We start from the raw sequence: 23,304 nt of genomic DNA, 5'->3' as shown, positions 1-23,304 counted from the left end.
TTTTTATGCTGCCTCCTTTTGCTCTTACAGGGATTCCAGTTATATGTGTATTAGGCTGCTTGAAGTTGTCCTCAGCTCACTGATACCCTGTTCATCTTTTTTTCGCTATGTTTCATTTTGATAGTTTCTAATGATAATGTCTTCAAGCTTACTAACCTTTTTATTCTGTAATGCCTAATTAACCTGTCTAATGTATTTTTCATCTCAGATATTATAGTTTTCACCTCTAGAAGTTCAATTTGAGTCTTTTTATACCTTTCATATATCTACTTAACATATTTAGCCTTTCCTCTAATTTTTGAACATATGGAATACAGTCATAATAATTGCTTTAATGTCTAATTCTAATCTTTGTCAGTTCTGTATCAGTTTCAACCAGTTGCCTTTTTCTCCTCATAATGGGTTTTATTTTCTTGCTTCTTTGCATGTCTGGTTATTTCTTTTTTCTTTTCTTTTCTTTTTTTTTTTTTTTTTTTTTGCACGTCTTTTATTGGATGCCGAACATTGTGAATTTTATCTTATTGGGTGCTGTATATTTTTGTGTTTCTATAAATATCCCTAAACTTTGTTCCAGGACACAATTAAATTACTTAAAAATAGCTTGTTCCTTTCAGGTCTTGCTTTTTAGATTTGTTAGGTGGTATCAGAGCAATGTTTAGTCCAGGGGAAATTCTTCCCCACTACTGAGGCAAGACCCTTCTGAGTACTCTACTGGGTGCCCCATGAATCATGAGACTTTCTGGTCTGGCTGGTGGGAACAGACATTATTCCTGGCCCTGTGGGAGCATTAGGGGTTTTTCCCTCTAATCTTTTTGGGTGACTCTTTCTCTGGAATTGGGCAGTTTCTTCACATGTGTGTGTTGATCAGTATTTTGTTGAATATTAGAGAACCTTCTGAAAGTCTCCAGAATTTTCTGTGCAGCTTTCTCCTCCTTTCTAGTACTCTGCCCTCCGAATTCCAACTAACTTAGTCTTCTTAGATTCTCAGCTCTGTGTTCTTAATTAAGGATTCCATTGGGTACCACATGATTTCCCCTTCATGTACCATTTTTTCCCTTAATTTTGTTGAAAAAAAAATGTTCCCATAGCTTCCTAAGAAAAAGCACAAGGGAAATAAATTTTTGATAATTTTTTGTTTAAATAATATTTAAAATCTATTTTCTAATTTGATAGGTTGGAAATAAATTTTCCCTGTAATTTTGAAAGCACAGCTCTATTGTCGCCTAAGTTCTAGTGTTGTATTGAGAAGTCCACTGCTATTTTGATTCCTGATCTTTTGAATGTGACCTATATTTTAAAATCTGAAGCTTTGAAATTCTTATCTTTAATTCACTTTTTCTGAAATTTCACCAAGATATGCCTTGGTGTGGGTCTTTTATCACTAAATGAGTCTTTCCAATCTGAAGACTACTGACTTTCAGTTCTGGGAAATTGTCTTTTGTTATTTGCTAATGATTTCCTCCTCTCTTCTCTCCTCTCTTTCTGGGACTCTAATTAGTCAACATTTGGGCATCCTAATTTTTCCTTCTAACTTAAAAAAATCTTTTATCTCCTATTTTCCATGACTTTGTCTTCTTGTTCTAAGATGTTTCCTTAATTTTTCATCCAATCCTTCTATTAAAATTTTAAATTAAGCATTCATGTATTTATTTATAAGAGCTCTTTCTTGATCTTCGCTTCTTTTTAGCATTCTGTCCTTGCTTTCTGTATACAAACTATTTGTTTATCGTCCTGATGATATTGACGATCATTGAAAAAGTTGTCTTACATTGTCTTGGTTTCCTCCAAGTTCCTTTTCTCTGTTAGTTTGTTTTAGTTTCTTTCTTTCCCTAGATGTTTGGGAAGATTTTTGCTGCCTGTTTGATTTTAAGCACCAAAAGGTGACTGGAAGATCTGAGGGGGTGGGAACAGTTTGTTTCTTGGTGAAATTTGCTATAGGATTATAAAGCAAAATACAGATTTTTATTGAGTGTACCCTAAGTGTCAGTTCCATAGGTGTTTCCTCTTGGGTCAGTTACCCCTGGAAGGAATCCACCAATCTCCTGCTTCTAGAGGGGGACTCAGGGTATAAGTCTGACTGCAACTATTTTGGAAGCCAAGCAAGAAAAGGATTTTAAGACTGCTTTTAGTATGGCATCAGGATGAGAGAGGGGTAGTCTCTGGTTGAGTGAATCTGGCAGTCTAGCTCTTCCTCATGCAAACATTCAACTAACTGTCGTTCTAAATCAGCTTGATGTTTTTGGCTTCCTGATCCAGCTTTCTCTGCTCTGTTGTTGGTTACCACTCATCCATCCCTTTCTAGTTTCCAAACACTTGTTGACAATCTCTTACTTGCGCACATCTCTTTTCCGTTCTCTTTGTCTTTATGGATTTCTGATTTTTTTTCTTTGTCATTTCAGTGGGATTTCATGAGAGCAGAGATAAAACATATATTTAAACTACTGTATGTAATCATGCCCACTCACTCTTCAACTCTCTGAAATGTCTTCTGCCGCTACCATACTATTGAAAGTGTTCTTTCCTGGATCACCAAATGAACACCTTTGTTTTATCTTATTGTTTCATTTTACTTGGTCTCTTAGTAACATTTGTCCCTATTGACCATTTTTACTTGAAAATTCTCTGCCCTTAGCTTGAGAACACTCCTGATTTTCTTCCTACCTGTCTGGTTTCATTTGCCTTTGTGAGCAACTCTTCCTTGACCTATTTCTATAATGCTATTGTTCTTTGTGATCCTGTCTTAAGCTATTGTCTTTTCTTACTACATATTCTCCCTGTTGCAAACTTATAGCTCCTAGGGCTTCAGTTATCATCTAGCTGTTGATGATTCCCAACTCTATATCTAAATCTTCTTTTCATGGGCTTAGGAATAGCCTATGGAGTAGGTGGAATAGATGGCTAACTATGTGGTATGGCTTGAGAATCTCCTACCCAACCTAAATATCTTTCTCACTGACCTCTCATAGGATCTGAAATTCTTCCCCACCATTATTCATTGTATTGTATTAAGAACCAAGACTTCAGTTAAAATGAAATTTTACCTGGGAGAGTTATTCCTCCCCTCCTTACAAATGACAATGACAATTATTGTATTATCCCTAACAGAGATCAAAGCCTTGAGAGATAGCTAATGTGTTTTGCTTAAACATAGAAAGACAGACACACACAGACACACACACACACAGACACACACACACGCACACACACACACACATACCTCAATGTCATTTTTATCTCATCCTTAACTTTCCAGCCACTGTTAACATTTGGGAATACCATATATGTGTGTGTGTGTGTGTGTGTGTGTGTGTGTGTGTGTGTGTGTGTGTGTGTGTAAAACAATAATAAATAAATAAATAAATAAAAATAAATAAATATAATATATATCACAAAGATCATGCTGTGTATACTGCATTTTACCCTATGTTTGAAGTTTAATGATGTATCACAAACTTTCCCCTGTCATTGGATATTTTTGTATAGCCTGATTTCCAGTGGCCTTGCAATGTTTCATCTTTTAATGTATAAGACATTACTTAGCTCAGTCGCCATTGTTAGATGTGTTGCACACAGTGTGTTGAGTGCCCTTGTAGTTGTATCTTTGCATATATCATAGTTATTTCCTTAGTGAAAAAAAATTGTGAAGTACTTAGAGAGCAGAACATCCAGTTTGCAAGTAGGAACTTCTGTGTAGCACATGAGGAAAGAATGATTTAAATTATTCTAGTAATTCCAGTTCAACAAGTGCCATCACTGTTTTCCTCTTCTAAAGAGATGATTGGACTTGCGTAATAATGTTCAGCTTTTCACAGAGGAGGTAAATGTCATCTCAAGACCTATAGGAGATTGGGTTCATATTTAGATTTATATAACTGGTTATATTCATATATTTAAATACTGAGGAACCCCCTTCACTGTCTCACAGAACAGAGCAAGACTTACCTGTGCTTCAAGTTCATTAGCCTGTTAAGGCAAGGACTGAGATATGCTGGCCATGTATACTTTCTCTTTTTGGTCTTAATTAGGCCAATTTAATTAAAATTCTCTGTATCTAAAATGTTGCCTTCTACTTAATGAAAGATATTTTAGTGCGGTTTATGTATAATGCCAAATACAGAATATTTAACACTTCTCACATTTTATAGATAATCTATAAGATCAGATGTTCTTAAAGTTCAGCATGACACGATACAGTAGCAATCTTTGCTTATGAATTCTTTACTAAGGCAGACCAAGTTATAATTCAGGATTGCCTTTTAAACATCTATTCAAAAACACATACAACTGTAGAACTACTGTATATGTGTGATTGGTAGGGGTGCTTTTGCCAATTCATTAGAAGGATTAAAGTAGAGAAGATATACCATTAGCACAAATTTTGTCAATTATGTGATAATAAGGCTCAATAATTAAAAACAAAATCACAGATGAAAAAAAATTTATGAAATAGAACTGTGCTGTCAAAGAATATTTACACTTTAAGCTATTTTGATATTTAATGCTAAATTTGGCCTCCAAAAGTTGAATCAATTTCAGTCCTAAGAAAAACATGTAGGCATTACTTAATATAGGCATAAAAATCTCCCACGATGTCATTATAATCTTAAATGCGATCTCATTTTAATTTACATTTCTTTGATTTCTCATTTAATTGGACTTTTAAATACATTTGTCAGCTGTTTGTTTTCATGTTTTATGAATTAACTTTCTGTTTTATTTCTTTACACCCTTTTCACCACATTACTTTCTGCTCATTCCCAGACACCTTAAAACCTTCCCTGCCTCCAGTTTTGACCCCCTCCAGTGTATCAACTGCAGCTGGAGTATTGTTCTTGAAACAAATTTGAGCACATCACTCCTCTGCCTAAAATGCTTCAGTGGCTCTCGTTGTATTAGTCTTTCATTTATTTATCCTCGCCTGAAATTTATTCTGAAATACCTCTATCTTCAGAAACAGCCAAAAGCTATTGTCAGTAGATGTGTAGCAGGGTATATGTGCATAAGGATATGTATTTGTTTAACTCTCATCCCCACAACTAGTTCACCATAAAAGTTTCCTCTCTGGTCTTCCTACATTCAATGCCTCTTTCCTCCACCCTAAGTGCATATTGTTTCCGAATTAATGTTTCTTTCCATTCTGTTATTTGCATGCTCAAGGATCTTCATTGGTTCTGATTCAGGTCTGGCACAGGGCCTAAACATGTATGTTTTGATCAAAGCTCAGAGATAATTCTGATTTGGAACAATGGTTAAGAATTGCTGTAATATGTAAAAATATATTTTATTTTTAAAAAGAAGAACTGTCTAAATGGTTAAGGGTATAGAGTTTAGAATCCAATGAACATGGGTTCAGTTAATATTTCTTTTTTTTCCTCACCCTTACTGGTTGTGTGACCTTGAGCAAGTTACTTAACCTTTCTATGTCTCATTTACAAAATGGAAATAACATAGACTACGCAGGGTTAGGGTAAGGAGTAACTTAGGTAATGTATGTAAAGTACATGCATGGTGTCTTATACTAAATGCTCAATAAAGGTTAGCAGTTGTGTTGTTGTTGTTAGTCATTCAATGATTCATTCAACAATTATTTGCTATATGTCCAACACTGTGTTAGGGACCATGGAAGATTATAAGAGTTACAAAATATGAAACCTGCTCTTGAGACACTTAGAATTAGTTGGGGAGATAAAGCTAGCATATTATTATATAATTAGAGAATGATAAAGTTAAATGTAAACCTTATAAAAGATCAAACAAAGTGTACTATGTAGGGGGAGGTTTTAACCAAGCCCCAGCATGCTGACTTGTTGATTAGCATAAAAAATAGAGGGGGAGAAAAAATTCTCCTAAGCCACCCTTACCAAGCCTTCAGAGGTCTAGTTTTTATGCTGCCTGCCAGATGGAAAATGATGCAGAGGGGAAAAAATCCTGTATTTACTTCTCCAAATTAAGACAGGATGGGGGAGTATGTTTGAGGGGTGACCATATGTGAATAAATATGGTATAACCCTTGATTGGTTTCTGATGATTAAAATTTAAATGGTTTCCATTGGAAAAGCAAAGATATGATATTTTTTCATTTAGTGAATCAAGCCCTACCAGTCATTTATTTTCACCTTGTTAAGCCAGAAATCAAACACTAGATAAAGGTTGCAAACCTATTTTGATGTATATTGATGTACTTTTCTCTCTTCCAGGGTCGCTATGGCAACTGCATCTTCTCAAGTTCTGATTCCAGACATCAATTTTAATGATGCCTTTGAAAACTTTGCTTTAGATTTTTCCAGAGAAAAGAAATTGCTGGAGGGGTTAGATTATTTAACAGGTGTGAAAATGCTGTGCTTTCCTTCCTATTTTAATCCTCTTTTTTTGGGGGGGGGTGCTTTCACTTTAAAATAATCTGAAAAGGACAACATTTATAATGAAGATGCTTTTATAACCTTTAAAACAATACATATGTCTTTTTAGATAGAATATGTTTTAGTTCATGTAATGAACTAAAGAGAGATGATTTGTCAAAAAGTCCCAGGGGCAGAATGGGTGTACCATCCATACTCAAAGGTAAAAAGCTAGAGTTGCCAATGGATTTCTCCTTATGAGCCTATCATTAATATATTGTCACTTGTCAATAGGGGTAGAACTTGGGTGGTAATTAAAGAATATTAGAGAATGTCTCACATGGGTATAGGTACCACTCAAATGATTTTAAGGAAATTTAGGAATTAGCAGATTAGGAAGAAAAATATAAGAAATATCTGACTTGCAGACAATTGTAGAAAATGAGGGATACAACTAGACTGTCAAAAATGCTGGCTACCTTCAGAATTGTTGAATGATCATTTCATGAGAAAAATATACACACACAATAACTTTGTATTTGTAGTTATCTTTGTTGCTATATTAAAATAGCTGTCATTTATTGAACATCTACTTTATGCCAAACAATCTATATTAATTTTGTATCATGATCCATACAATGAATCTGTGAGGTAATTACCATCCTCATTTTACAGATGAGGGAACTCATTTTACTTTGCACAATTAACCCATATTAATACTGCCAAAATACATAATAAAACTTTTTTGAAATTAAAAGAAATAGGTTGAAGGTCACATAAGAAAACCAAGTGACCACTTTGCTCTAATAAGTACATATGTGTTTGTGCCGGCAGAGTAGACAATGGGCAATCATCTCAATAACAGATCTTTGCCTAAAATATCTTTATCATTGAAGCAAAAGTGGTTTTGGGGAACTTGAGGTCTCAGCACTTTGCTGCAGGTTGTATGGTACGTGCAATCTAAAGCTTCTTATTAAGAAAACCTCCTTTCCACGAGATGTCGGGTTGGGCAGCAGCAGTAATGACTGTACAGTTCCAGAACAGAGAGTGTGCTCTCCTTACCTTCTTTTCCACCTTTCCTTACAGCCCCAAACCCACCATCTATCCGAGAGGAACTCTGTACTGCCTCCCATGACACCATTACAGTCCACTGGATCTCGGATGATGAGTTCAGCATCAGCTCCTATGAGCTTCAGTACACCATATTCACTGGCCAGGCTAACTTCATCAGTAAGTCATGGTGTAGTTGGGGCCTGTGGCCAGAGATAAGGAAATGTAAGGAAGCAGTAAGCTGCTCAAGATTGGCCGGGGCGCCACGAGGCAAGTGTTTGTAAGACATGTTAGGTTGTTTAGTATAGTGTTTTGTAGACAGTGCAAGCACTCCTAGGGCATTGCAAAGACCTTACTGATGGGTGACAAGCAAGTTGTGTATTTCCTTGCTGGGCAGTCACTGGGGCCACTCCCATTGGTTTATGTAATCTTTAGCCTTTCCTCAGTTAATCCATATCACTCCATTCTCCCCAGTCAGATCACAGCTCAGAATTCGTCCCTGGGTAGCCAAGCCACCACCATTTCTGATTCTATGTGTGTGAACATCCCTCTCCTTGACTCTCCTTCCACTTCATTATCATGGTAAAATACATTCTGTTCAAAGACTACCACTTCTTTCACCAAACCTGTTTGTATCAGTGAATAAGTGACAAGCCTCCTGCCTCTGTCACTCTTCCCTTTACCTCTTCTCCCTTTCCTCTAAGAGTTACACCAAATATAAAAACATAGCTTTGGGCCACCAAATGAAAGATGTTTATAAAGCAGTCATTTAGCTCACATGTTACGGTTTCACTTTCTGATGAACTGGAGCGAGACAAGGCAGAATAGGACCTTAACTTGAGCTGCAAGTTCCCCTCAATGTGCTGGGGGGAAGTGGAAATGAAAGCAGAATTAAAGCTGGATCCGAGACTGGAACTGGTTCACACCCTAAGTTTGCATCTGTGTAGCTGCAAATTAGTATTTTCTTTTTACCTTGTGTTTGTGCTTCTGTGTCTGACTTCACAGACCCCCATGAGAGAAGTTTTTCTGACCAAACCCTCCTGAGAGACGTCCTTTTCTTGTTTTGTGACAGTTCTGGGCCACATGGTAGAGTGGGGAGGTGAGAGAACATTTGAGGTCAAACTCTAAAAAACACTTGCCTCGTACAGCTCCAACCTAAGCCACTTGGCCCTGGTAGCTGTGTTCCTGGGTGTTTCTTCAGGTCATGAGGTCACAAACGCTAAGGCCTCCTCACTATACTTGTTTGCACTTGCGTCCCCTGCCCTGGAAAGTCTTAAAGTCAGTAACTGGGCTTCTCTTTCCTGATGTGGGGACAGCAGTGGTCTGCTGGGAGTTGACAAGTCCAAGAAGTGACAAAGATCAAAAGGCTATCACCTCTATTTTCAAGGATATGTGGGCTTCTGAAAAGAAAGCTTAAAGGATAATTCTTAATAGCAATAGAATCATAGCATCTTAGAATTGGAAGGGACCTAAGAGGTCATCTAGTCAAATCTTCTCATCTACCAGATACCCTGTGGGTGATTGTCCTATCTCGTCTCGAATATTTCCAGTGATGGGTAGCTGAATTCTAACAAAATAGCCCATTCAGTTGGTGTGCAGCTATAAATAATTGTCAGTGCTTCCTTATAAAAGGCCCAATTCTTCCTCCTAGTGAATAATAATAACAAAATAATTTACATATGTATTAGGCTTTTTTATTTACAAATGCTTCCATATACTTATCTCATTTGGTCCTCATGACTTCTTACTTAGCCTTATGAAATAGATGATATTAATTCTATTTTATAGATGTAGAAACTGAGGCTCAAGTTAAATGAGTTGTCCAAGGTCACAAAGCTACAAACTGATGGCGTCAAGAATTGAACCCAAGTCTGTCAGACTTCAAGCTTAATGCTCCTTGAATTAAACCATAGCTACCGATTAGTCCTAGTCCTGCCCCTTTGTGCCTCACTAACAAACCTAATCTATCTTTCACATGACAGTTCTTCAGATAATTTTAGGTAGCTTTCATGTCCCTTCTAAATTTTCTCTTTTCCAGGCTAAACATCTTCAGTTCTTTGAATTGCTCCTCATGTGACATGGTTTCAGACCCTTTAACCATCCTGGTATCCTTTTTATGGACACACTCCTGTTTGTCAAAGTGCTTTATAAAATGTGTTGTCAAAAAAGTTTTAAAAAAGTACTTCGAAAGTGGTCTGACCACTGCAGAGGTTAGCTGAATTATTGCTCTTTTGTGTTAGCTGATGTCCCCCTGCCGTATACCCTTTCCAGCAGCCACATTGACTACGGTCTTCACTGAGTATCTGGTCAGCTGAAATTCCCCGGTATTCCAAATCCTATTCCTATGGGATTGAGTGCCTAAACGGAATTACATCACCGTGAATTTATTCCTATGACATTTTATCTGGTTAGTTCTGACTCCTCATTCCACCCTGCCAAAATCCTTTTGTATCTAGTTTCTGCCTTTGAGTATGTTTACTTTCCTTCCCAGCCTCCCTTCTATGTCTTCCTCCTCTGATCATTAATCCAAAAGTGAAATAGAACAGGGACAAGGGCAGGGCCCTGAAGCAAAATTTTGGATGGCAATGCCCAGATAAGTTGAATCTATTTTGCTAGGAATAAATATTCATAAAGATACCAGTCCTTCATGTGGGTTTGACCTGCCACAGTTAGACAGAACCCTGGTTCTGAGAGCTACTTTCCCTTGGGGTTTTCCCACATTATCCTTTTTTAAAAACCACTTTATTGAGGTATAATTGACATACCAAGAGTTGTCAATCAACAGATGAATGGATAAAGAAAATGTGGTATATACATAAAATGGAATGTTATTAAGCCTTTAAAAAGAAGGAAATCTGCTGTGTGCAATAAGATGGATGAACCTGGAGGGTATTATGCTAAGTGAAATAAGCCAGACACAGAAGGACAAATCCTACATGATACCACCTATATGAAGAATCTTAAAATAGTCAAGCCCCACATTTTCTTTAACCAGAAATTTCTTCCTTGTTGATAAGAATTTTGTCTGGAGAAGTAATTCCACACCCCCACCCCTTTTAGACTTCCTCCTTCATTTTAAACGTTCTCCTCACCTTATGTAAGGTTTGAAATGATCACAAGCCAATAATGTTGCAGATGATGCTGTTAGCTAAATGAGAATTCCAACAGATGTTTGGATGACGGTCTTCCCCATTGCTGCATATCTTTCCCCTGTTTCAGTTTTACATTTTGCATTATGAAAGTGCTGACTATAACCTGTCTGGCCAGGCAGTCTGTAAAATACTGCCACAAAGATATAACTTCTATTTTCCCTTCTTTTCATCCTCATGCAAATGCTCTCTGCTGTGCATTTACACTCAGGTTCATAGGCTTCCATATTGTGGTCTTTCCCTTTTGAACAAGGTGTACACTTCCATTACCATAATTCAGTCATAAATGCCATCTCACCAAGTCTCAGTGATACCCAGAGGATCATGTATTTACCTTTTTTAAATTTAGAAATGATTTCAAAATTACAGAAAGTTTGCAAGACTAGCATAAAGAATGCCCATATACTCTTTACCCAGATTCACCCATTGTTAATATTTTGCCTCATTTCCTTTATCATTTGCCAACATTCTCTGTTTCTGTTTTTTTTCCTGAACCATTTGAGAGTTAATTGCATACATCATGGTCTTTCACCTCTAAATTCTTCAGTGTGTGTTTCCTAAGAATAAGGAAATTGTCTTATGTATCCACAGTACAGTTATCAACTTTAAGAGATTTGACATTGATGCAGTATTTTTAACTAATCCACCATTCATATTCCAATCTTGACAGCTGATCCAGTAATATACTTTATAACATTAAAAGATCCAATATTGTCCTATATAGTCTAGGATCAGGTATTGGATTTAATTGTTATATTTCTAGCCTCCTCTAATCTGGAACATTTTCTCAGCCTTTGTCTTTAATGACATTGATATTTTTTAAAGTGCTCTTTTATTTACTTATTATGCTTTTCCTTATTTTGGGTTTCTCTGATGTTTCCTAGTGATTATATTCAGATAATGCATTCCTGGTTGGCATACTACATAAGAGATGTGTTCTCTTTAGAACATCACGTCTGGAGACACACAATGTCTACTTGCCCTTCGTTGGTGATGCTGATTTTGATCACCTGATCAAGGGTGTTGCCTAATTTCTTCTCTGCATAGTTACTGTTTTTCCTTTTGCAACTAATAAGCAATCTGTGCAGTGATACTTTAAGATGATGAAAATACCCTGCTTCCTCATCAAACCCATTCCACTCCCACCCTTGTTTTAGCATCAATCAATAATTCTCACCTGATCCAATCTTTACGCTGATGATGGCAAAATGATAATTTTCCAACTGAGTATTCCCTCCCACATTGACAAGTTGATATTCTGCATTCTACTGTAAGCAAATATCTCACTTTTCGTTTATTTTTCTACTTATCAGTGTGGACTCATGAATTCTCTTTTTTCAATGGTTTATAATTCTTTACCACCCTTACTTATTTTGCTGCTCAGATTGCCCACATCTAGCCAGTGGGAGCCTTTTAAGCTGACTCAAGGGTCCTTATAGTCTCCCATCATTCTTTTGAGCACTTCCTTTCCAGCATAACAAAATGTTCTAGGCTCATTTTCACTGTATCCTGCCTTAGCCTTGAAATCAGCCATTTTTCTAAGGAACCCTGGTTCCTTTTAGTGGGAGAATGTTATTAAAGACCAAGACCTGGGTACTAGAAACATACACATACACGCATGTACATATGCATATATACACATAATATACATACACACATATTTAACATGGCTTCATTTGTTTCTGTTTGCCTTCAGTTTTAGACCCTACTCTTCCCATTCATATTGACTTCATTTAAATTTTTTGAGTTTGTAAAACAACAATATGTTTCCAAAAGGGAAAACTATACACAAAAGGTAGACTCAGAGAAGTGTCATTCTCTCCTGTATTCTTTTAATTCTCTTCCCCCATCCCCATCCCTTGTAAGTAGCAACTTCATTATTGTCTGATTTTTCTTCCTGTCGTTATTGCTGTTTTGTAAATCTAAGAAAATATATGTATGTTTTCTTATTTGCCTTTCTTTCTTGCAAAAAAAGGTAGCATACTATATATGCTCTTTTGCAATTTGCTTTTTAAAATTAATAGCATATCTTGGAAATAACTCCATATCAGTTTATAGAGATCTTCCTCATTCTTTTTTATGGCTGCAAAGTACTCCACTGTGAAGTTTGTTTTATATTGTTAGAAGTATATCTGGAAGATCATATATTTCCTCCTTTGTATTAAAATTTAATGTACAGTTTATGATTCATACTGTGTGTATTGGTACATAGACAGCCCTCAAACATTGTTTCTGACCCTTATCCTTTTCTGTGTTTTCATGAGAATCACTGAACATCTCCATCAATTCTTCCTTCTGTAGCATATCTATTTGCACTCCATTGTGCTTCTTTTTTCTGGTTTTAATTTAGACTTTTTCTACCTCCACCCCCTCCAAATTAGGTCTAAAACCCTCCTGATCATATCTCTTTCAAAACACTTATTATTATTTTCAGTTTTCAACCTCAATAAACCCTTTGCTACAGCTGCATAGAAGTGACTAAATTCACCACTCATTTTTCCTGTCTTTTCTTTTCCACCCTCTGGTAGAATTATGGTTAAAGAGCAGTTAACTGACTGAAAAGCAGATAACAGAAGAGAGAAGTCTAGATAATTCACAGACTAGAATGTCGATCCCTCTTTTACTAAAAGTTAAGTCAAATACATGTTTTTAATTATGTATGTTTTTCTCTGTTTAAATCAATGTTTATGGTCTAAAGAGTTTCAAAATCAGAAACCTAGATCTCTGATCCCTTTCCCTGCTTGGGAGGGAAGAAGGTTCCAGATGGTAACATGTTCCTCAACCACCCAACCTCAAACGAATATTGGAATCAGAACCAAGAAGGGGTAGTGTCAAGTGAGGAGATGACATTTCACTTTATTATGTCACCTCCTTGGCTTCCCTGTGGTACTTTGGAGCCCAGCTAGTTTTGGAAGTAAACTGGAGGATGGGGTGAGAGAGTTGAATCATAAGCCCTGAAAGCTTTGCTACCTTGTGGAAACAAAGGAACATTATGTTCACTCCATGAATTGTGAGGTAGTGGAGAGAACACTGGACTAAGATTGAAGAGACCAGGATTCTACTCTCAGTACCATCACCATCTATCTGTGGCCTTGGGCAAGTCACTTTTCTTCCCCTCATCTTAGTTTCCTATTTGTAACATGAGGGAAATACAGTGTCTACATGTCCTTTTGCCTCTGAGATTCCATGTTACTGTGCTTTGCACAGAACTGCTCCATCCATCATAAGAGATCAAACTCAAATCTCAGAGGATCGGACCTTTGAGGTAAATATCTAAACACTTCATAAAAGAGATGATTCTGTGATTTTGTATAGAAGTTTTTACTGTGTTATTTGGCAGCAAACTGAAGTAACCTAACTTTCACTAGTGGTTACATTCAATTACCAGAAATGAGGAGCCTGGCATAAGCTTAGCTCCGTGGGAGAAGAGAAGTAGAGGAGGTTCATCTCACTGTGTCTTCCAGGACTCAAAAGAAAACAAAATGAAATTCACTTTTGGGGGCAGCTTATGATGAATTTTCAGTGTGCTTCTTATCCTGTCTCTATTACCTTAACATCCTTGTCTTTCCCCACGTTGCAGGCCTGTATAATTCCGTGGATAGCTGGATGATTGTGCCCAACATTAAACAGAACCATTACACAGTTCATGGACTTCAGAGTGGGACACGCTACATCTTCATTGTTAAAGCCATAAACCAAGCAGGCAGCCGGAACAGTGAACCTACTCGACTTAAAACAAATAGTACGTTGTGGTGATTCCAAAATGATAGATCAGTTTTCCCTCCCTGCCAGCGAGTACACTGAGCCTGACACTGGCACCCACGGCAGTGCGAGAGACAGAGGCACTGCGTACAAGAGCTTTACTGTTGGAGTTTGTGCTTTGGGCCAGGGGTTGGTTTGTGCCCCTGGGAGATATGTGGACACGGAGATGTACATAAAATAGCTGGTGGCTTGGGAGGCTGTTAGTGAAGAGTTTTTCTCTGCACTCCACCTCCACGCATGAGGGACAATTGAGTAAAAAAGAACTATTTGTGATAATATGGTAAAATGCTACCACAGAGAAGCCATACCTGTTAGGAATGCTTTTGACTGAAAGTGACAGAAAAATACAGCTAATTTAGCTTAACAAATAGTGTTTGTTAGCAGCTTAAACAATAGGACTTTTCTCTATCTCACACATAGTAAGAAGTTTGAAGGTAGGTGGTTCGGGGCTGGTGCAGCAGCTCTGTGATGTCGTAAAAGACCCAGGCTCCTTCTCCCACTGGTTTTGGTTTATTGACACGTGGTCATGACCTGGCCACTGCAACCTCTTTATGTTATATTTCCTTTCACAACAGAAAGAAGGGAAAGTGTTGGCACACATGATGGCTATCCCTTTTATCGAGAAAGCTGGCACTTTCCCAGAAGTTTCCCCAACCCTATCTGACTTAGCTTCCATCTTCTTAGCTACCCCAGCAGCAAGGGAGGCTAGAAGTGTGAGGATTTAGCTTTCCTGGCCTCTACAGTGAAAGTGGGTAAGAAAGAAAAAGTAGGAAGTGGCTGTTATATTCACCAATGGTACGTACCAGACATGTTTTGTATAATACAACTCTTGCCATCCCCAGCCATTGGCTCCTAGTAACTAACTGGTTTTGTCATATGACTATAAGGAGTTCTTGTTGTGAATGATCCTACACAACAGATATTTTCCCTAATTATCAATGATGCAGCAGTCACTCTAACAAAGTTACCTAGTTATATGTTATTTACCTCACAGTAGTGAGAGGGCAAAAAATTGTCCTGTTGTTCAGTTGTTCTCAGTCTTTTTTTTTGTTCTGCCACCAAGCAGCAATTATCTCATCTATTCCCTCACTTTGTCTCACATCACATACTCCTTCCTCTGAAATCTGCTCAAATCCCAAACCACCCACTGAAATAAAACAAAGTACAAAATTTATTTGAGAACCTGAGACCCTGAGAGCCCTCTTTTAATTTGATACTTTATGAAGAGGGGCGGCTTATTTTAATTTTATTGAAAACAGTGGCCCCTGGCCTGCTTCCTTAATGTAATCCAAACACCACTGACTCAAGAATGATCATCATATTGAGGCTCCTCTGGTAGTGATGGTCCTGGAGGACAAAGATACAATCTTTAAATACTTCCCCATGCATTTTCTTTTTTCTACTTTTTTCAGGCCAACCCTTTAAACTGGATCCCAAAATGACTCACAAGAAGTTGAAAATCTCCAATGATGGACTGCAGATGGAAAAGGATGAAAGCTCTCTGAAGAAGAGCCATACCCCAGAGAGGTTTAGTGGCACAGGGTGCTATGGGGCAGCAGGAAATATATTCATTGACAGTGGCTGCCACTACTGGGAGGTGGTCATGGGTTCCTCAACATGGTGAGTAGGTCCCATTTTTCTTTTCTCTTCTCTCCCCTGTTGTTAGGTTCCTGGGAGATTCAGTTCTATAGCACAAACAGAATACCAGAAAGTCAAGGCCAAAAGGCATGTGATGGAAACCAATCCTAGGAAAATTTGCCAGCTTTTTAAAAATAAAATCATGGAAAATATACTGAGCTAGGAGTTGAGAATTACAGCATTCTAATTGCTAACTTTTTTTTTTAAAGCTCTAGCGCTAGATCGAAATATAAACTGTTTAAGGAAGAAATAAGTATTCTGCTTCTTAGATATCCTATATGAGGTTGAGCACAACTCAGGTCATAATAAATACTTACTTCTCTCTCCTTTGCACTGTATCACAGGTATGCAATTGGCATTGCCTACAAATCAGCTCCCAAGAATGAATGGATTGGCAAGAACGCCTCCTCGTGGGTCTTCTCTCGATGCAATAGTAACTTCGTAGTGAGACATAACAACAAGGAAATGCTGGTGGATGTGCCCCCACAGTTGAAGCGTCTGGGTGTCCTTCTGGATTATGACAACAACATGCTGTCTTTCTATGACCCAGCTAACTCTCTCCATCTTCATACTTTTGACGTGACCTTCATTCTTCCCGTTTGTCCAACATTCACAATCTGGAACAAATCCCTAATGATCCTGTCTGGCTTGCCTGCCCCAGATTTTATTGATTACCCTGAGCGGCAGGAATGCAACTGCAGGCCTCAAGAATCCCCTTATGTTTCTGGGATGAAAGCTTGCCATTAAGTTTCAAGAGAGCATAGAATTCATTGGCTCTCTAGTTCAGCAGTTCTTCCCCTCCTAAACCTCAGTTAGTGTCCAATATACAAGATACAAAATAAAGTTCATTTGAAGCATCCAAAATAACTAGATATTATAGATTTAATTTTTGTGCATTAAAGCTTGTATCTGAATTAATATATTGAGTTTCTCAGAACAAATTATCTGAGTAGTCTGGGTTCAAGCCATTGGAGAAGGAATTTGGAGAATGCCCCTCTTGTTCTGGGAGAATGAAAAATTCCCAGTGATTCAGGAGTAAAATGATATTGGAAGGAATTAGGGTAATTCCAGGTAAATAATGTAGAAAGATGCTCTGAACAAGGGGCTAGCCAGCTGGAAAGCAGGGATATGTCACCCTTTCTAGTGCTGGCCAATTTGGCCAAGTAGAATTTTGAAGTGTCAAATGATCCCATGTTATATGTAGCTTTTTATAAAAACCTACAATCAAGGATTTATTATAAAGAAAACATGTATGTGTATATATAATATATATATAAAATGAATAAATAATATATATTATATATTCATTTTATAATTATATATACATAATAAACTTTTTAATTTCCTCATTTGAGTGAGAAATATACTAGAAGGGAAAATAAATTATACCATCCATTTTTTTGTCCCCTAAAGGGAACATCAAGATTAGTCAACATTTCTCCCCTTCCTCCATTAATCCCTCCCTTTGTCCCTCCTGTCACGCACACACATGCACATGCAATAATGACAAAGATGGTGGGAAGAACTGTAGGTTGGATTAGGAGAGACTGGGAGATAAGATTGCACAAGCGATGCTATTTATTGCTGGATAGAAAATTAATCCAGGTAGACGTGTTATATGTAGCACAGTTTCATTGATGCTACCTAATGGAGGAGGTTTGCCTGAATTGTTAAAAAATTCTGTCACAGAGTATTTCAAAGAAATACAGTTTTATTATTCTCAAGTACATACAGCTACCAGAATTAGGAGGGAAAAAAAAGAGTTGCATAATTGAGGGTCTTTAGGAACCTGCTTTATTTACTTAATCAGCAAGAATGGAGTGTTGTAGATGCAAAAACTATTTGCATATAAATGTATTTATATTTTCAGATAAAACACTTCTGAAGTGCTTCAGAATGCCTGAGAATAGTTTGTTTTCTTAAACAGGTTAAATAACCATTCCTCTCGCAATCTTGTTTACATTATTCATTTGTTTAGCCAACCCTTCATGGCAAATGCAGGTGCAGACTTCAACCCAGTCCTTATCACTGTCATTGAAGGGAATCAAGCTTTATGGTCTGTGCTTTTGTCAGTTCCATTGCAGGGATTGGGAATGTCAGAACCAGAGCTTTCTCCTTTCCAGGAGCTTTATCTGCTTCAAGGAGTCTACTTCTTGGGAGTTGTGAAAATATTATTGTTGTACAATGTGGTAGCTGTAACAAGCCCCCAGACTGGAGCCTTGAAACAATGCCAAAACTTCTCCCTTCTTCCCTTCCACCACCTTGGTGGACGTTCATTCATTAATTCATTCAACAAACTACTAGATGCCAGGTACCACGCTGCAGCTGACATTGCTCATACACAGTCCCTGCTGTCAAGTGGCTTACTAGTCTGTAGGAGAGACAAAGTATATAGATCCCCCAAATAACAGTTTTATATTGTTTGTACACCTAACATGGAAAGCAAGACTGATGCAGAATCAGATGGCAGACTCAAACTTACATATCCAGTGGCAAAGTCAGCTTTTTGGTTTTAAAAAGTATATGTATTTGATGCTAATCAGGAAATGAGCAACCTTGGTAAGATTCAGCAGTGCTGGGAGATAGCTCGCTGTGATGGAAAGCTCATCCTAGCCTTCAGACTTAAATAATCTATTTCCTCTGCCATTTACTAACAGTATGACCCAGAAGTACTTCACTTCTCTGAGCCGCTGTTTCCTCTTCTGTACCTACCTCACAAAGCTGCTGCAAAGATTTAAAAAGATAGCACATGTAAATTGCTTAGCACAGCACCTGGCGTTTAGTTAAGTATGGCATTAGTATGGCATCCTTAACTATTAAGTATGGCGTTTAGTTAAATATGCAACAAACATGAATCTCCTCCGCTTAGCCCCAGCCCCAAAACAGTGTAGCAGTGCTTTAAAATGTGTATCTTTCATTTCTAAGTCTCTCCTCTAGGGCCTATCTTTAAATTCTTAAAACAAGAATTTTCCCCCTTCATAAAGCTTTTCACTAGTTCCCATAGCATTCAGTAGAAAGTCCCAATTACTTAAGGTTTGGCTTTTTAAGTTCCTATTTGCTTTCCTAGCTTCATCTTCTGCCACCTTCTCCCTCACACTGATGACTCTAAGCAAGCTTAACTGTTTACAGAAGTTGTTCTCTGGGCCTGGAATAGAGACGTTGTTAACAATAGTGATGCCCAGAGTAAACAGTAGGAATCGTTCTTAAACTTAAGGGAATAGTGTGAAAATGCTACAAGTGCAAAACACTCCACCTCCACCCCAGTCCAGTTTTCTCTACCTTGTCCTTGGGTCTCCCCTGCCATTCATTTTTTGTGCCTTTTAGATTTTAGTACCCTGAGACAAAGCTTCAATTTCCCCACCCTACTTTTGACTCCAGCCTGGTCTGCCTTCCCCCTCTCAACTAGATTATCTCCTGAACCCCTAGACTGGGTGATGTTCTCCTCTTTGGAGCTCCCATGGCACCCTGAGCATGCTCCCCTCTCAGCAATAATCACATTGCATAGCAGTGTTTTTTAAAGTGTGGTCCTCAGACCACCAGTTAAAAGCGTTTTTGGTGTTTGTTAAAACAACTGATTCCTAGACCCCACCCCTGATCTACTCAATTAGAATGTCTGGGCATATAGGTGGAATTTTACATTTTTAACCAGCTTCCCAGGTAATTCTTATGCACACGGAAGTTTAATATGTAAGAATCATCTTTGCCACTAGACTGTGAATACCTTGAGGGCAGGGGCGGTGTTTTTTGGTTTTGCTGTTCTATTTTTAACACCTGTCATAGTATGTGGAACAGAGTAGTTGCCTGGCTAGTGTTTATTGCATGAATGTATGAATGAACAAATGAATAATCAAAGTTTCCCTGTTATACTCTGATATCCATATTGGTGTTTGTTGTTTCCCTGAGCAGAAAAGCTTGGTTACTTCTCCATTTGAGCTGTATTGATACTATTTTGCAAATGTCCCAGGACTCATACATATAAATCAGTGTTGTCCTCCTCAAAAGCTCTTTAGAAGTTAACTTGGGGAATTGTCTGAGCATGTGGCACAATTCTGTTCAATAACTTCAGTCTTTTCAAACTTTGTTCTTTGAATGTGGATTTAAGTTTTGGTTAAAGCTAAAAATCACTCAGAGCTAAGCCTACTGCATAAAGTAGGAAATTAAACTGGGTTTGGGGTAAGCAATGAAGTTTCTGAGCCAAATAATGAAAAGTGCTTTCCAAGAAACAACGTGGTGGCAAAGTACTCAGTGGGGGTGTGGTGAGCCCCAGATGCTTACTTCAGTAAAGTTAAGACTTTCACAGAATACTGGCAACGCCAAGTACCTTCAGAGAATTCATTGACTACCTCTAGTTAAACCCAGTTGGGCAAAGGGAATAGGACCTGTATTTAACATCTTCAAGGAAGATGACTCCATAAGTTTTCATTGTTGTTGCTTTCCTCAGCCTATTCTCCTACAATCCTTTCTGCTAGCAAATTATTCTTTCTCTCTGCAATTTATGCTTATTTCCACTTTTTATATTGTCTTATTGAAGAAAGCACAAAAATAAAGTTAAACCTGTTTTGAGACAATGAAAGAAATTTTAATGCCACATTGGAGTTCTGGCTACTTGTAAGTAAGAGTAACTGCATCTGTATGTGTTTTTATCATGTAATTCCATTGTGTATCTTTGGATGCAGTGAATTTCAAATTGCAGCAAAAATCACTTATATGTTCTTTTCAGCTAAAATACACTAGGTGAATTTTCTAAGCTTCCATGGTTTACATATTTATATATGACTACCTGGATGGAGCAATCCACGGATGGACTTTTTGATAAGCTCAAACATTTGATACCCTTTCTTCTACAGAATGGAGAATGCGAGGCTGACAGATGAGAACCACTCCCACAATTATTTCAATTCCTGAAGCCAACTGCAGCCTCAGAACCATTGGGCTGTACTTGGTTGTGTATTACAGGTTGGCCAGGTTGACTGCCATCAGGTCAGGTGAAACTGCCTTTTACAGTCTGGTCTGCCAGCTTCAGACATATGCTGTATGTTGTTGTCATTGGCTAGAATATTTATTAGATGATTGTTGGACTATTTTTTATCAAATATTCTATCCCAGGCTTGTTTGTACTGGGAGCGCCGGACCAATAGTGTCTCTCCTAGTGACAGAAGTCTGAGCATCTGCGGATTACACAGCCTCATCCCTCTAAAATATCCCAGCCCATCCAAAATGCTATATTATGAATTAAATAAATATATATGTATTCATGAGTTCTTGACTGTCTCTCACTGGCGTTTAAATTGGGGGAAGATTAAAAGCAAGAAGGTCTCAAGTTACTAGAACTGTCTAAATGACCTGGGGAAAATTCTCATATAATTATCATATAATAGGTAGAGATTTGAGCCAAGAGGATCTGGAGCATCTGGAAAGCGAGATCCAATCATGAAGATTCTGATTTCAGGAGCACGATACAGTCAGGAGGACTAAAGAAACGAAGGTACAAGGCCCAAGGAAACACAGCACATTCAGTTTCAGTGATTAGGCCAGATGGTGGGAATTAGGGAAGAACAGAGAAAATCCCAGCGCTGGAACCTAGTTAAGGTTAGGGTAGGGCCAGAAGACATGCGCTGACTTGCTGTTAAACGTCCGGCCTATCAGAGGAGCCTGGGAGGGTTAAGAGATCCCCCCCACCAGATCTGGGCTTGGGTGTACTGTAATCAGAATTACTAAAGAGGGCATGCAATGTGAAGTGAAGTGGGCCAGTCAAGGATGGTAGCTAGAGAAGAGACTTGAAACAGGCTGTCAGACCCAGGGCCTGTAGGATCTAAAGCCCAAAGGCAAGAGAAATAAAATATAAAAGAAACAAAAATTTGGACTATTGGGGTTAGTGGTCCAACTGGAGAACAGCCTGAGCAAAAGCTGAATATGGGGCTATTATCCACAGCTAAGATTTTACACAATTTTGGGAATGTGATGTTTAGAAAGGCTGGCTCCATCTTAATATGCTAGGCCAGAGCAGACATGCAATTCTTTATATTTCCCTACTTAGGAAAAGGCTTGGTCCTAGAGTCTCAATGAAGCTGAGCCTGTAGGTGAGGGTGAGGTGGTCTGTTATAAAGGTTAGGAGTAATGGAGGCCAAGTAGGTTGTTACATGGATATTGGAATATAGCATGATAGCTAATGAGACTGACTCCCCTATTGTGAATTTCTAGGGGTAGAGGATCAAGGTGGTCTTCTACAACTAATTGTTGGGCATAATATGCAGATTACAGTTGTGACTGGTCTGGCCCGGTCATCAAAGAGGCGTTTATTTATATTCTAAGGACTCTACTCATTTCTTTGGGGGCATATTAAAATGAAAAAAGTATTCCTAGCATTTACAATCTGGCAAGGTACCCAATTTAGTAATTCTTCCCAAATAGTTTTTGATCTGTAAACTAGAGTTACTAGAGGCAGCCAAAAAGGGAAGACTTTATTGGACGCACAGGGGTGAGAGATGAAGTTCTCATCAGACTTGTACATCGGAGATACTTAGTAAGTGCTGGTTGAATAGAATTAGAATATGATAAGCAGAACAAGTGGGCCACCTTGTACATTGTGAGCTTTGTCTTAGGTGAACTCCACATCACCACTCATATAATTCCCTTCAGGGCACTATTTCTGGTTCAGCATTCCTACAATTGCCTCTTGGTAATAGGCTATTGTTCTTTATGGCCAGTCTCCTTCAAAGGGAAATTAGAAGAATTAACATATTAGCCATCAGTATTGTGCTAGTGGAGGTGTGTGGGCAAAAATCATATCCCTACCAACTTCTCATTCTACCTCTTCCTTCTCAGAAAACAAGAAAATGTTAACAAAGACTTTCTAGAGGCAATGCTTTTGTTGTCTAACCTGGGGGTGACTGGGGTGGGGGGCAAACTTCAGACTTTCAGGTTTGGAAGGGTCAGCCAGTAATGCCCTGGCAATACTGTATGGGACATATATTGGGCCAAGAGAATCTTTCAAACAACAGAATATAGATGACCCCTCTACTTCCTGTCAGGCTAACCTTGTACACAGAATGCAAAGAAGATCTGCTACTCCTCCCACCAGATTGCAAGTCCCAGAAAAGTGGAATTTGGGCTGATTTTCTCTGATGTACAGTGGCAGGAAAAAGCCATTATGATCTATATATCTTTTTGTCCAGCTCAACTCCCTCAGTGATAAGGGAAGGTGCTGTGATATACCAGAAATGGGACATTCATAGCAAGCAGCTGTCAAGTACATAAGGCCAGGCAAGTCCAAGGCCTGATTTAGCAGGTAAAGATACAAAGAATTACTTTTAGATTCAAACAGTTTATTATTTACACAGTGAAAGAAAAAGTAGCCAAAAGTTCCT

The 23,304-nt window shown here is 38.2% G+C and overlaps 1 protein-coding gene across 6 annotated transcripts in view; it reads left to right on the top strand.

The window, feature by feature from the left end:
- Nucleotides 1-21,195, top strand: part of MID2 (midline 2) — an 85,725-nt gene extending 64,530 nt beyond the window's left edge. For 3 of the 6 annotated variants that reach the window (XM_010946111.3, XM_074358810.1, XM_074358809.1), the window contains exons 6-10: nt 6,198-6,325; nt 7,425-7,658; nt 14,118-14,279; nt 15,712-15,919; nt 16,282-21,195. In XM_010946111.3, the coding sequence (XP_010944413.2) occupies nt 6,198-6,325; nt 7,425-7,658; nt 14,118-14,279; nt 15,712-15,919; nt 16,282-16,684 (1,135 nt within the window). In that variant the 3' untranslated portion in view covers nt 16,685-21,195. The other 3 variants (XM_010946112.3, XM_074358811.1, XM_074358812.1) reach the window with 2 other exon arrangements.
- The last annotated feature ends 2,109 nt before the right edge of the window (nt 21,196-23,304 follow it).

The sequence above is a fragment of the Camelus bactrianus genome, chromosome X (assembly GCF_048773025.1).
Source record: "Camelus bactrianus isolate YW-2024 breed Bactrian camel chromosome X, ASM4877302v1, whole genome shotgun sequence".
NCBI classification, from domain to species: domain Eukaryota; kingdom Metazoa; phylum Chordata; class Mammalia; order Artiodactyla; family Camelidae; genus Camelus; species Camelus bactrianus.
This window is presented reverse-complemented; position numbering and strand designations above follow the sequence as displayed.